Here is a 16,064-nt window from a genome sequence, read left to right as displayed (position 1 = left end):
ATTAGTAAACACTGTTTCACACTACTTTAAGTTTTATAAGGATACATAATATTGCTTAAAGGAATAATATTACTTATAGAAGAAACAGGTCAACACAGTTTGAATAATCCTGTGATGGAACTGAAAATTAAAATCTAGGCCCAAGTCCTGACTACCAGATGGTTTTTTAGTATAAGTGGTGTAAGTGGAGCCATCACCAACAACTTGCACAATTGTACTTAATATAGACTGTCAGTATGAATCCTCTCAAGATCAGCAATAAATCCTTGCATTAAAGCATCACTACAATATATGAATTTTCAAAGCACTATTCCTTAATATGCTTCATTTTAAACATAGTTTATGTGACTATGCTGGATTCCTTAGTTTATTGACTTTCATTGAGAATATAATTTTCCTCTCTAAAAGTTAAATGCTGATACAGCGCTGAATGGTTGCTAACATTATTCCTTTGATATAATTAAAATTGTACTTATGGTATTTGATAACTAAGAAATGAACTAGGGATTGCTATGTGATTTATTTAGTCATTGAAGATATTATTTAATTGATGTCATTTTTCTAAAATGACATAAATATGAACACATGCTGTTACTGAGTTGTTTATCTTCTTAAATAGTATATAATTTGAAAAAAATTGTTACTTGTTTTATCTAAAAATCTCAATATGATTTGAAAAAGTAATAAAAAAGCCCAACAGTTCAACCTTTGTGAGATCAAGTAATCCCACAAGAACAGCTTTGATGAAGTTTCGCCAGTGTGTAACTAAGAGAGTATGTATATACACAGAATCTCAAGCTCCTGCCAGGCAAGGGTTGACTATTCACAGGGTTTTTTTGTAAACTGACTTGCAACATAAGTAAGGCTAAGCTTAACAAGTGATAATTTTTTAAGCTAGAAAATAATCCATTTAACCTAAATTGTAGGCAAATGGAAGGACTGTTATATCAGATCTGTGATGAATTTTAAGGTAAACTGAATCTATAGGCACAATATAATAGTACAGGCTTATTGCAGGAATCCACTTAGAGCACTAATTCTGAGTCATCTAGCACAGGGATAGCTGTTCCTATCCTCACAAACACACTAGTTGGTGTTTGTAAATTAATGATTTCCTACAATATTTAAGTCATGTCATAAAACTAGAATTCCACAATGGAGACTTAAGAAGAACTTTTTCTCTGGTAGCAAAACATTTAATGATAAAATTTCAATTACCTGCTTTATTCTGCACAAATCTTCTACTGCTTTGCCAGTTAAGAAGGTCATGGAGGTGACTTTGTTCTAAAATAGAAATCCAAAATAGTTATGTTATATTCTTGCTTTAGAAGTTATAATGGTTTTACAGTCTATTAATGTTATATCAAGTCTTCTGCCTGTTTTTTACAGTCCTTCCTAATTACCATTTATCCAGCTAATAATAATTACTACAACTCTAGAACATTTACTTATTTACATTTGTTCATTCATTCATTCTGTTATTGTGTCGGTACTTAAACTTGCTGGAGCTTGAACTTAGGGTCTCATGATCTTGCTCAGCTTTTTCTATCAAGGCTGACATTCTACCACTTGAGCTACACCTTAATTCTGGCATTTTGGTGGTTAATTGGAAATAAGACTCAGATCTAAAACCCAGTCTTTTTATCTCAGTCTTCTGAGTAGCTAGGATTACAAGCATAAGCCACTGGCACTTGGCTTTCTATAACTTTAGTCTTACATATTCTTACAAATTTTATCTTAAACAATCACATTTCAGCCTTTCTTCATATGCTCGCCCAAAGTTTGACATTTTTCATACATCTTCATGTGGCCTCCAAACAACTCTGTTTTTCACTCATGTCTCACACTACTGGTTACAATGTCATTGCTTTTTAGTAACTGAACAGATACTTATCAGTGCTATAATGTCTGCCTTATGGAGAAGGATATTCCAGAATCTTCCATCTTTTAAAGACACTTGCTTTACTAAGAAAGGTAACACTCTCACAGAAAATAAATTTAAAATAATGTAAGTACAGTCATTTCAAACACAACAAAAAAGTCAAGTTGGTAGGAGAGCAACATATCTTAAGGTTAATGCAAAGTATATTCAAAGATTAACATATTAATTTGTTTTAGAATTACATAGTATGACTATTACAGACCAGGACAATCCCAATCAACAAATGTTATAGACAATGGTGGGCAGTTTGAGGGGGTTCATACGCTTTGGTTCAAAAAGAACACATACATGTTTCTGAAAAGAAGCATAAATGCCAACTTATATAACAGGGATTAAAAAATTAATACTGCTGTGATTATCTACTCTAAGAAAAGACAAAAATGTCAAATTGATTGTAATCACTGTTCTGAGAAAGGGTATGATTAATATATTTAGACATAAATGATGTGGAGGTAAAGGAGAGCTCTGACTGCAAAGTGAACAGCTGTGGTTGGCTTTATATCCAGGTTATCTGAGATCCAACTCCACCATTCTGATTCTTTCTGGAAAGTGAATATGCAGATGGGTGGGAGCAGTTCCTCAATGGTACAAAAGGATTTATTAAAACTGTATCAGCTCACAGGCAATATCTAATCTGAGGAACAAATTCCAAAAGATATCCTTCCTTAGAATGGGGGTAAAAGAATGGTATGGCAGTTGGTACTATTTTATTGTATTTATTGTAAATACAATTCTTTTCCTTTGTTTTATGCCTTTGATGGGACCTAAGGATGAGAAGTTGAAACATGAAGTGATTAAATATAGGTAGGAGTGTACTGGATACAAAAACAAAAGCAAAAGGAGAAAAAAACTGTCTATGGAGAAAAGAGTTATTTTTATAAAGCATTTACCCAGACAGGATTTCTCTGCTGGGTCTTATAAAGATTTGGAGAGAATCTGAAATGCACAGTTTATGGGGAATATAGTTAGACCATTGAAATAGCTGAAACAAGGACATGGAAGTAGAAAATTCTACAGTAAACTTTTATTTTGTCTAGCTACAGTTGTATATTGAATTCAGATCTCAGCTTAGAATTTATATTCTATAGTTCCCCCAATTACATAAATCTGTTTTTAGATTTAAGGTTAATTTACAAACTAAAAAAAGCTCCTTGCTCATGTTATTGTAACCCCTTTGTATGGTATTTTCATAATAAAAAAATTTTTTTAATGCTCTTATTTGGCAAAATCTCAAGTGGTAAATCTTTTAGGTAAACTCACAAAGAAAAATGCATGATTATGGGGCTGAGAAGGTGGCTCAGTGGTTGAGCGCTTGCTTTGCATGCATAAGGCCCTGGGTTCGATTCCTCAGCACCACATAAGCAAAAAGAAAAAAAGCTGGAAGTGGCGCTGTGGCTCAAGTGGTAGAGCGCTAGCCTTGAGCTGAAGAGCTGAGGGACAGAGCCCAGGCCCAGAGTTCAGGCCCCACAACCAGACCTCCCCCAAAAAAGAAAAACGCATGATTACTAATGGTCTGAAAGGAACTTAGAAGCTAGAAATTAAGTTCTCTTTCTTACCCCAAGGTCCCGAGAATTGTCTACATGAACAGATACGTAGCGGGCATTAATTCCTTTTACACAGTTGATAGTAATGTTCTTAGTTTTGTTTTTATCTTCATCTCCTGATTCCCAAAAGGTTTCTGTGGAACCATCTGTCAAACTGCCAATCATGGCAGGTCGGCTTGAAGTTTTTATGTCAACAATGCTGGTTAAGTCCTTTAAGCTCATAACTATGCACAATTCCTAGCAGAAACAAATATAAACATTTATAATATAAAAAAAACAAATCTTTCATGATGAGAAAACATACATTTGACAATAAATAATGTTAAGAGAACCAAATTATTTATGAGCAACTTAGTTTTTCCTCATAAACATTGCAGACTATTTACTACAGGACAACAGACCATCGCTATTATGTCACTGACCTGACTCATAACTTCAAAGCCAGACTGAATACTGATGCTGAAACTCTCCTCACTATCCCCATCATCTGATTTTGACAAAATATTATTAATGTGGTGAAAGACGTTGCTCTGATGAAGGAATTGGTGATCAGATTGCTTGAATTTGAGACTCCAGCATCTAAAATTAATACATAAGCAATATAAATACAAATTAAATAAATTAAATAAAAATTACAAAACAATTTTTCAGAAATGTCTGAAGAATTCATGGAATAGCTATACATACTCTATAGCTAATTCCTAAAAAAAGAGTTTAGTGAAAAACTGAAATTTAAAAACTTTAGGGAGTTAAATCATTGCCATTTTTTAAAGGAAAATTCACCTACATCAAAGGTCATAGATTCAAAAACAAAAGGCTATAAGTCTGTATCAAGAAACCTTTGAAAGTTTCTCAAATATTTCTATGTGATAATGTCACATAGAATAATGCATTAGGATATAATGTATCTTTAATTTCAAAAATTTCATGAAGAGGACAAATATATCTCTCTTTCACTGGTTTTATCATTGGGGTATGAAGCCCAATCATCTTATCAACTTATTGTTCCATAAAACAATGGAAGATTTGAGGATCTAGTTATATTTATAGTCTAATGAATAGATATAATAATATGGTTCACAATGTAAAAGTAATGCGAAATTCTCAACAGATTTCAGGTTATGAAAAGTTTTAAAATTGGGTGCATGTAACTGGTCCATTCTTCTTTAGGTTCTTTTAAAGTGGAGACTCTATTCGGGTTTGCTATGATTCATTTTCATTCTTATGTTTTGTGACATTGAAATGATTTGAAGTAGGAGAGAGAAAAGTGAGGGAGATGGTTACAGCAAGCATTTGGAGCACTAAAACGTATGTGTTACATACATTTTACAGAACAGCAAACAGGTATCAGTCAAAGGGAACATCTTTCAAAATTAGGAAAGTAAGGAGGAAGACACCATCTACATGGTACAAGGATTCTTTATATTTTAGCATTAAAAAGAGGGTTTTTGAGCATTTAGGGTTTTGTATTTCATACAAAATATGTAGGAGCACCTAGAATACTTAGAAACAAAATTACCTTAAGGCCATTTGCTGCAATGAACTTCCACTGGGGAGAGACATCATAAGATCAGAGATTGTTTGTAGTAAACGATGAAATGTGTGTGGCAAAGGATGGGCAGCTTCGCCTGCAATCACTATATCTGAGAGTGGATGTTCACATACTCTTGTATCTTTCTCCTAAAGTAGATATTGAAAGCAAGTTTACTCGTATGTAAGCTGGGAAGAACTCTCTTTACAGTAGTTTTAAAAACACTTATAGTTAAACCATACCCAATACATACATTAAGCAAAGATTTCCTAATTCTATTTGTAATACTTATAGGGAAAAAGTAGTAAGATTCCTCATAAAATTAGCAAATAAATGAATATCATATGCACATACTTTTACTACACATACAAATATATTAGTAGAATAAATTTATATGTATACATGATGAGGTATATATGCATGTGAGTTTGTATAGATGTTTAAAATAACACGTTTAGAAGTTGGGGTCATTACTAATTCATCTGACTTTTTTTTATGTGAATTACACAAAACAGCTTCTTCCTTTAGGCAGATACACAGCTTGGAGAGAGAGAGATGTTAGATTTCATTTTCTATTCAAACCCTCAGTCTGGTGGCAGTTTTAATAATAGTTTATAGAATAACATATAAACTATTTAACAGATGTTTCAAATTCCTAAGAAAGATTTCTTTTTTGGGGGGGGTCTGGTCGTGGGGCCTCAACTCTGGGTCTGGGCGCTGTCCTTCAGCTCTTCAGCTCAAGGCTAGCGCTCTACCACTTGAGCCACAGCGCCACTTCCAGATTTTTTCTTTTTTGCTTATGTGGTGCTGAGGAATCGAACCCAAGGCCTCATGCATGCAAGGCAAGCGTTCTACCACTGAGCCACCTTCCCAGCCCCCTAAGAAAGATTTCTTAAGAAAGTGATCACACACAGTTCCAGGAGGAGTCAAGAAGAAGTGGGGAGCAAATGCATTTTCATTTTTAGCAATGTGACTGAACACTTATCAGTGTTATAATGTCTGATTTACTATGGAGAAGGATATTCCAGAACCTTCCATCTTCTAAAGACACTTGCTTTACAAGGAAAGGCACATTCTCACAGCAAATAAATTTTAATAATATAAGTACAGTCATTCCAAATACAACAAAAAGGTCAAGTTGGTAGGAGAGTGACATATCTTATGGTTAATGCAAAGCATATTCAGTTTCTGTACCAATACTACCTATGGCCAATGAAGGATGTGGATGAAGTCAAACTGCAGAGGTTTTTGGTCATGTTAATTCTGCTGTAGGCCACACTACAATTAATGCCTATTTTATGCATTCCTCTAGGGCAGAAATTACCACAAAATAATGAGAGTTTGAAGTCAGGGCTTTGTGATTAATAGCCAAGTGCTCTACAACTTGAGTCACACACCCTGGTCCTTTCGTTTCAGCTTGTTTTTCTTTCTTCTGCTTGGGCTGGCCTCAGACCAAGATCCTCCTACATCTACCTCATATATAGCTATGATTAAAGACATGAACCATCATTTGTTTTTGAAATAGGGTCTAACCAGCTTTCTGCTTAGGCTAACCTCAAACAGAGACCTCCAAAGTAGCTGGGATTACAGGTGTAACAGTCCTTGTAAAGATTTTGACATGAAATTTCTAACAGCATCCAAATACCTTTAAAAAAAAATACACCTTTCTTTTAATTAAATTCCCATTTCTAAAACTCTCATTTGAGGAATTGCATTTCTTCTATTTTATATGCACCAAAATAAAAATCTGCCTGTTTATATGTAGAGTAACTTGCCTAACTTTACCTAGTCAAAAGTAATGTCTCCCTCCATGTTTCAAATAAATACCTTTAAGCACTTACCTTTACAAGAAAAATATGACATTTTTTATCATTAAAAGTCATTAAAAGCTTTTAAAATTGCAGCTTAAATTATTTCCAATAATGTTGATCATAGTATCTAAGAGTCACTGAATAAAACATATCTGCTTAACAATAAAAGTCGATGTTACTGAAAACTGGATACTGTGAACCAAGCATCACTACTTTATTCTTTCGAGCAGGTAATAAACATGATGGAACATTCAAAATGTATAAAAATGCCAAGATAAGTCTTCCTGTCCCAATATCCTAGCCATGCCAATGATCTCTCCATTGGCAATTCCTAATATAGTGGACCATATTATAAGATTTTCTACAAATGTTTGTTTACACAAATGGCAGCACTCTATGCACACTAATTCACATTCTCCTTTTTCCTTTTATCTTGGAGATCATTACATATTACTTACACATGCAATAAATATTTTACTGCTGTACAATGTTCTGATGAACAGAAGTGAGTTCATTTTATCAGTTTACTTATAGGCATTTGGACTATTTTCATAAAAACCCTCTAAAGAATTATTTCAAATTTGTGATAGGAGAAACTCACAGAAGTAATACTATACCATTCTGAATGTGATTTTTTATAGCTTTTGAAACTATTCTACAACAAGTCGTTATTGGATGACAAAGATGAATGTGCTTGATTCTTCATCCTGCTGCCAAAGTGTGCTTATCAAAATTTTTCAACTATGTTAATGAGCTAAGTGACAAAGACAGTCACTTTTTACTTCTTTCCAGGTCTCTTGATTTCACACCACAAGAGCTCTGGTTTATTTTCTTATGAAGAATATTGTATTCAATTCCTTCATCAGAGATAGTAGTCAATCTAGATCTGACAAGTCCTGCCACTCAACTTTGTTAGACTGGGGCTATTTCAGTTTTGCCCATGATTTTTAGGTACTTATTTTAACTGTTGATATTCCTTTGACATGGCCTTTGAGGATTTCAATAGCATGCCAGCAGTACTCATCACGGTCACCCCACATATGTCCTCCCAGTCCTTGGTCCCTTATGTAAGAGTATTGTTCCTTTTACTTATCATATACTGCTTTGTAATAGTATATATTATCTGCTATCCAGCTGACTACTTTATGACAGATGTCACTCTCAATATTTTTACTAAGTGTAATCAACCCTCTGATAGCATGAAAATGTTACTTTTTGTCAAGCTAGATACTCTGTAATGATGTATGCAAATTATACCATCTGAAACCTTATTAGTTCTTTAAAATACAGAACAATAAAATGAGCAAAAATTTCACTCACTTGCTCTGCATTTTCTTTATTTGTTTTATTTTCTTCATCTTCTTCTTCCTCTGGTTCCAGTGGAGCAGGAGTGAGTGAGGCTACGAAATGCCACAGAATATCATGGAGAGAAGTTGTTTGTATGACATTGCACAGAAGCCAATTGAATGCCTGAATAAAAGCATCCAAGATAAAAAGGAAACACATGAGTTACAACTATAGGATTTTCTTAGAAGTACTTCAGAGAACTACATGCTCAAGGGCATATTAGAAAATCTGTCCTTTATATTATTGAAAGTACATTGAACTTAAAATGTTAAACAATTTAGGTCTTTATTAAAGAATATAGGTTGAAACAAAAAATAATAGTTATGAAACACAATGAATTTTTTCTTAATTTACACAGGCACATTTATTTCCAACTTACATTTAAAACCAATGCAGAATGATTCTAAAGCTACATTCAAGTGACCATTTACTTAAATATCTTTATATTGTTTCCACTAATAACTGGTCAGGTATTTATCATATTTATCATACTCATAACAAAGATTTACTATATATAGGTTTGTAAGATACAGCAACTCAACAAAACATTCTAGATAAGCTGTTACCAGTAAAGTTATAATTGAAAAGCCCCATTCCTCATCCTCTTTGTCATTTCATTCTAGTGAAATTAATACTCTGATCATAAAAGCTTAAAAAATGATCTCAAAGCTGGACACCAGTGGCTTGTGACTGTAATTCTAGCTATTTAGGAAGAGCAAAGCCAGCCTGAGAAACAAAGTTCATAAGACTCTTACCTCCAATTAACCCAACAAAAAGCCAGACATGGAGCCTGTGGCTCAAGTGACAAGAGTGCTAGCCAATAGAGTACTAGCCTTGAGCAGAAAAAGCTAAGGGATGGTGCCTAGGCCCTGAGTTTAAGTCCAGGAAAGGCACCTAAAAGAGCAAAAGAACAAAAAAAGAAACAAAACAAACAAAAAACAACAAACCAACTCAAGATTCAAATCATTAATTAGAAATAAACATTTTACAGTACTTATATAGAACTCTAAATTGATTAATATCCATAAACTTCAGAGTATAATTTTGACATGAGCTTTATTTTTTCAAAAGGTTAATGGTATCTAATTTGATGGAATTTGGTAAAAGAAAAATATTAAATAGAATCAGTATGTATTTGTAAGATCCAGGAATTGTATTTAATTCCATTAACATATTCATACCTCCATAGCAAAAACTCGACAAGCAGATTTCCTTAGGGCCTGTTTCATTGCTATTTCAAGACCTTCTAGATCATGATGCTGTATAACAAAAGCCAAAACTGGCCATTGGAAATTTCGTTCTCCTTTGGAAAGAGAACTATGGGCTGAGATTAGTCGGGAAAGTTCAGGTGATGGATGTCTCAAAAGGGAAGAACCAACTTCTATTAAAAAAAAGAAAATTATTATTTTTCTTAGATAGCATATGATTATATATGATTAATATAGATGATTATATGATTATGAGTATAACATACAAATATATGATTAACATTTAATATGAATAGGATAATTTGCATATCTAGAGCCTTTTGAGGGACACATGACAAAATCTTAATGATTTCAACTTTGAAGAAGAAATAAGCATCAGAAAGATTAAATATCTTAATTTCCTAGAGTTACACTATCAAGTTACATTGGTGGGTTTTGAATCCAGGTCTGATAAATGGATACTCTAAAACATTCTAAAAGCTAAGTGAGTTCTAGTCTCTCTAATGGAACCTGCACCTCATCTCCATCATTTCCTAAAACACAAAGGTGTCTCAATAAGAGTTCCAAGATACTTATTGAATGAACCTATGTATCATGTTTTATGCTTTGGTGGCATTAGGTTTTGAACTTAGAGCTTTGTGTTTGTTAGGAAGGTTTGTTAGGAAGTCCTTTTTGTTGTACTGGTTATTTTCCTTCCTTCCTTCTTTCCTTCCTTCCTTCTTTCCTTTCCTTCCTTTTTTCTTCCTCCTACCCTTCCTCTTTCCTTCCTTCCTTCTTTTTCCTTTCCTCCCTCCCTCCCTCCCTCCCTTCCTTCCATCCCCATCTTTCCTTCCTTTGTACTTACCTATTTTCCTACCTACCTTCCAACTTTTTTCTTTTCTTTTTTTGGGTCCGGTCGTGGAGCCTGAACTCTGGGCCTGGGCGCTGTCCCTCAGCTCTTCAGTTCAAGGCTAGCACTCTACCACTTGAGTCACAGCACCACTTCCGGCTTTTTTCTTTTTGCTTATGTAGTGCTGAGGAATCGAACTCAGGGCCTCATGCATGCAAGGTAAGCGCTCTACACTGAGCCACCTTCCCAGCCCCCCACCTTCTTTCTTAAACTAGAGTTTGAACTCAGGACTTGTGTGTGCTTTGCTCTAGTACTTCAGCCATACCTCCAGCCTTGCTTTGTGCTGTGCTGATTATTTTGGAAATGAAGTCTCAGAAACTTTTCTGTCAAGTCTGGCTTAGAATTTCAATCATGTGAATTTCAGTCTCCTTAGTAGTTAGTATTACAGGTGAGGCCCAAGTGCTCAGTACACTGGTTGGTTTTGATACAGTCTCACTTTCTGCCCAGGCATGTTTAGACTGCAATCTACCTAACAGGGCTTCCTGTTGTAGTTGAGATGACAGACATCAAAAGCCCAGCTTCTTTAACTATAACTGAGATGCAATTTAATGGACTTTTTTTTTTTACCTGGGCTAGCTTAGAACTATAATCCTACTGATCTCTGCTTCCCATGTAGATATGACAACAGGACTATACTACTCACTAAGCTATAGGTTGAGATCAAGGACTTCTGAACTTTTCTGCTGGCCTTAAGCAGAAATCATTCTGATCTTAGCCTCCCAGGTAGCTAGGATTATAAGGTCTCACTTGAACCTATAAATTGTTGAAATATGTTCAACTGTAATTTTCTTGAAGAGCTTCAGTAATAACATACATAAGTTGGTATGGTGGGAGAGTCCTATAATCTCAGCTACTTGGGAGGTTGAAGCAGGAGGATTACAACCTTTCCCAGGTCAGCCTGGGAAACAAGAAGATTCTGCCTCAAAAAAGGAAAATAGAAAACAAAAAAGCTTTTCATACACCTGTAATGTGAAATTGACATTTTAGTAAGTGAATCACCATATTATCTTATTCTATTGAGCTTCTTTCATTTTTTGTGAGGTAAATCTTCAGCTCAAATATGAAGCTGTTGATAGTAATTGGCCCAAATTAAGAATTTCTTAAGAATACTTATATCTCCAAAGTTTTATATGTATTCAGAGTGATAGTACCGGTAAAAGTTTTTTTTTGTTTTTGGTTACTTGTGGGCTTGACTCTGGGCCTGGGCACTGTCCCTCAGCATTTCAGCTCAAGGCTAACACTCTACCACTTGAGCCACAGTACCACTTCCAGTTTTCTGGTGGTTAATTGGACGTAAGAGTCTCAGGGGCTTTCTTGCTCAGGCTGGCTTTGAACCTGATCCTCAGATCTTACCCTCCTGAGTAGCTAGGATTACAGGAGTGAGCCACCAGTGCCCAGCACCTATAAACGTTTTATCTTTTTATACAAGTTTTATTTTTTAATAGGAATAAGAAGATAAATGTGTGTGTAAACTATTGCAACTTCTGGTTCATTGAAGCTTAAATGGAAGGGATAATTGGTAACAAAGTTGCCTTAAACATTTAACATATAAGACTGTAAAGATAAATTTATTCTCTGGATGTTGCTTGTCATTGAGATGCAAAATTTAGAAAGGCACATTTATGGCGGGATCACACAGAAGTTCTGTCTAAAACAAAGTGGAAGTTAATCCATTCCCATCCCTTCAAATCCTAGATTATTGGCATAGAACATAGTTTTTTTATATTTAATAGCTGAATACTCACTCGTCCTTTTAACTATGTACATACCTGTGTCTCCACTGTTAACTCTTCTTCTAGGGATGGCTTTAACACGTGCAGGTAAGATGGAGTGTTGTTTGTCATATTCAGAAGCAACAACTGAGTATGACCTTTGGAAAACAGTTCTCTTTGCCAGATCACTATCAGTTATAGGACTAGTTTCCAAACTGCAGAAGGAGCAAGAAAACAGGTGGAAAACTGGTAAAAACTTAAAAGAAAAAAAAATGAATGAAATACAACTGTACTTAAACTACTCAAATATTTGCATGTAAATTCCATATGGGGAAACATGCACCAAAACAACTTAAGAATCCCTCTTTAAATTAAAATTTTATCTTTTCAAATAGTTACATTTTGATTGATCTCAGAATTTTTTTTTTTAACTTGTGGTTTTCTCAAACCTACTTTGTATTTTAAATATAAAAGAAATTATCAAATGTCCTACACAACTTTTGGGATCAAATCAGTAAGCCATGATAGTCAGGAAAATTAGGCATACGTAATCATAAATTCGTTGAACAGAAAAATTAGATATGTACAGGAAGACTGCTAATTCAACAGAAAGTAAAACTTGGTTTTCTTTTGGTGCTTGAGGATCACTTTTGGGAAGGGCTGTCCCACAGCCTTGCTAAGATCACTGCTACTCCAGCACTGTAATTATACTTACGTAACATAACGACATAGTGACTTTCAAGTGTAAGGAAACTAATAGCTTTTCCATTTATAATAATATTTAAAACACTTAAAAGGTTACAACTTCCTTTCTTGTGACACTGTATAAAAAAAGAAAATCATCTTACCTTTCTGCTTTGACAAATTTGCAAGCTGTTCTTTTCTTTTTCTGTCACCTACCTCATTTTAAATTGGGACATTTTTGTCACCATGGGATCTAGAGTTATTTTCTTTCAGCACTCACACCAACTTTCAAATACATGTCCTTCAGTAAAATTTACATATTTTCTAACAAGTGGCTAACTCCCTGAGTGGGTTCTTTACTCATTATCTAAGATAATGAACGCTATTCTTTGAGAAAAATGTAAGAATCGAAGTGCTGCGCATTAAACGAGGGTAAATGTACCTGGGTAACAATTTGGGGTTATACAAACACTGGATACATAGTAACTGAATTCATTTTTTTTTTTTTTGGGTCCGGTCGTGGGGCCTGAACTCTGGGCCTGGGTGCTGTCCCTCAGCTCTTCAGCTCAAGGCTAGTGCTCTACCACTTGAGCCACAGCGCCACTTCCGGCTTTTTTCTTTTTGCTTATGTGGTGCTGAGGAATTGAACCCAGGGCCTTGAGCATGCAAGGCAAGCGCTCTACCACTGAGCCACCTTCCCAGCCCCTGAATTCATTTTATATATAGTGTTACTATTCTGTTTAACAGATGGTTTTCAATCAACATAAGAAGAATCACTACACAATTTTTTTCACTACGCAATTTGAAAAAGATGAGGTTTTTTTTTTTTTTTATAGAAATAAGATAATGCTCAAAAAAATTCAAGCAACATAAAAAAACCCAAGGAGATCATCATTAAGTCATTCTTGTCTACTTTGGGCCAAATAATAATTCTTTGTTGTGAGAACTGTCTTATTGAACAATACTGCTTTCTACCCATTAGGATGCCATTTGAACTAGCTCAGTTGTGACAAACAAAAAAATGTCCAAATATGTTCAAATGATAGCTGAGAGGCAATTATTACGCCTGGTAGAGAGCCAGTGTTTTAATAGATTCATTATTCATCATCTTATAAAATAACTTGATTTGTCAAGATGCCCCTCAGTGGATGAATGAATCAAGAAAATATGGTTTATATACACAATGGAATTTTACTCATTCATTACAAAGAAAATATTGTCCCATTTGTAAAGAAAAGGAACTGGAAAAAATTGTTAGGTGAAGTTAGTTAGGACCAGAGAGACAAAAGATGCATGCTTTCCCTTATATGTGGAAGTTAGATTTAGTTATGAACTTACAAATAAATATGGTGGGTGATATGCATATTAATTGAAATACTGTAGATTCAAGGGAGATCTCAAATAATGTAATTCCTTAGAGAGGCAAAATCAAAGTTTAGCAAAACGAAACACCAAGAAGCAGGTATTCAAAAGGGTATGGTAGAATCAAGGAGAAAGGGACAGAGGAATGAAGAGGAGAAGAGGGGGAGAATTCACTCAAGAATCCAGTGTATACCCTACAAAATTAAAAAGACAAAAGGGGTGCTAGGGGAGGGATGAGTGAAAAATGTTGAAAAGGGTGATACTGACCAAGATATATTGAATTCATAAACTATCTTGTTAAGTGGAAACTCGTTTGTTCAACTAATTAAAGGAAATAAAAAGAAAAACAGAGAAGCTTTTTTTTTTTTTAAATAATAAAGAGCTGATGCCAATGGCTCATGCCTGTATTTCTAGCTACTTGGGAGGCTGAGATCAAGAGGATAATGGTTTGAGGCCAGCCAAGGCCAAAAAAGTCTATGAAACACCATCTCAGAAAAAGAAGTTGGTAGTGGTGGCACATACCTTCCATCTCAGCCACAACAGGTAGCACAAAATAGGTGGATCATGGTCCAGAAAGTATGAACCTAGGCAGAAATTAAGATCTTTTATCTAAATACCCAGTACAAAAAAGACTGGAAGCATGGCTCAGTGGTAGAGCTCCTGCCCAGCAGGCACAAGTCTTTGAGTTCAAAACTGAGTACTATTAGATAGGAGGGAAGGCAGGAAAAGGAAAGAAAAGGAAGGCAAAAGAAAAGAAAAGAAAAAAGAAATAAAAAAGATTCATTCATTCACTCATTCATTCATTCATACATTCCTGCTGCTATTTGATGCCTGAGAATGCAGCTGAATATAAAATACCTGAATGTTTTCTTTAGGACCATGTGAACATCAGACATGCTTTCTCTGGTACATTTTTTTTTCTGACCTACTGTTTACTCTTTTAAAAGTATTTTTCATTAATCATTTGGTTTACGTGATTAATTCAGAATTAATCATGGATTTTATGAAAGAATGTTTTCTAATAAATCGTGATATGGGAACACATGTGTTAATGTTCTCAAGATCTTTTATGTGTTAGCATATCTTTCAATGTATGATTAACGTGTCTAACAATGGATGAAACTTTTTAGAGCTTTATATTTCTTCCTTTCACATAAAATTATGATTTAAAAAGTCTGATTTCAGTGTAACTTTCATTTTACATGATGACTTGCTTTTCCTTTCTCAGGTACTTGAAAAACTCTTGGTTTAACTTGGAGTGCCAGTAACTTGAAAGTATTTCTTGGATGAGGGCTTAGCTCAAGTGGTATAAGACTTGCTCAGCATGTGTGAGGCTAGAGGTTCATGCCATTGTGGAACCAAAACATAAAACAATTAGAGAGAGAGAAAGACAGAGAGAGAGAGAAAGAGAGAGAGATCTTATCTGTTGTAAAATTCTGCTAATTTAATTCAGTATCATTTTACTGTGTTTATTTTTTCATGGGATCACTGCAAATATTTACTTCACATCAATAATTCAACTCACTGATCTAAATAGTTCTAATTTTTTAGTTTTATAATGGTGTTGCGTTGGTCTTTGGTCTGTCCCCTTAGCTCTGTAATGTAGTTTTTTACTTAGTTCTTTTATCTCACTTACACATTAGAATTTTTATTAAATTTATGTCATCAAATTTTTCCCATACTACAAAACATTCTAGGAATTTTCTTTCCGACTGTGTTTCTCATCTACTTTTGAAGGATATACTGTTTTCATTTTGCTAATGCTTAAAGCAGGCACCTCTATTTAGTTCTTTGGCTTGTTCTGATGATGCAGCTGAGGATTTCCCTCAAGTTCTTTTCTCACCACACTTAATATCTATTTTATTACCTTCCCAAGGATAACTAGAGATTTTTATTTGCCTTCTATATCAGGAATCAGTCTGTCATATCAATCCATGGGACCTTAACTGGTCACTGTGCTTCATCAACTGCTGTCCTGCTGCAGCAAGGAAATAATTCCCTCCAAGTTTACATTTTCTTTTGTGATCTGAGAGA

The 16,064-nt window shown here is 34.6% G+C and overlaps 1 protein-coding gene across 2 annotated transcripts in view; it reads right to left on the bottom strand.

Annotated features, from left to right (window-relative positions):
* Positions 1–16,064, bottom strand: part of Mycbp2 (MYC binding protein 2) — a 234,775-nt gene that overhangs the window by 29,941 nt on the left and 188,770 nt on the right. For both annotated transcript variants that reach the window (XM_042685653.1, XM_042685654.1), the window contains 7 exons: positions 12,042–12,199; positions 9,357–9,556; positions 8,149–8,298; positions 5,006–5,166; positions 3,909–4,065; positions 3,499–3,723; positions 1,219–1,284 (listed from right to left, as the gene is read on the bottom strand). In XM_042685653.1, the coding sequence (XP_042541587.1) occupies positions 1,219–1,284; positions 3,499–3,723; positions 3,909–4,065; positions 5,006–5,166; positions 8,149–8,298; positions 9,357–9,556; positions 12,042–12,199 (1,117 nt within the window). The remainder of the gene's footprint in view (positions 1–1,218; positions 1,285–3,498; positions 3,724–3,908; positions 4,066–5,005; positions 5,167–8,148; positions 8,299–9,356; positions 9,557–12,041; positions 12,200–16,064) is intronic.

The sequence above is a fragment of the Dipodomys spectabilis genome, unplaced genomic scaffold (assembly GCF_019054845.1).
Source record: "Dipodomys spectabilis isolate Male_0828 unplaced genomic scaffold, ASM1905484v1 ptg000095l, whole genome shotgun sequence".
NCBI lineage: Eukaryota > Metazoa > Chordata > Mammalia > Rodentia > Heteromyidae > Dipodomys > Dipodomys spectabilis.
The sequence above is the reverse complement of the archived record's forward strand: the minus strand, read 5'-3'. Positions and strand labels throughout refer to the sequence as shown.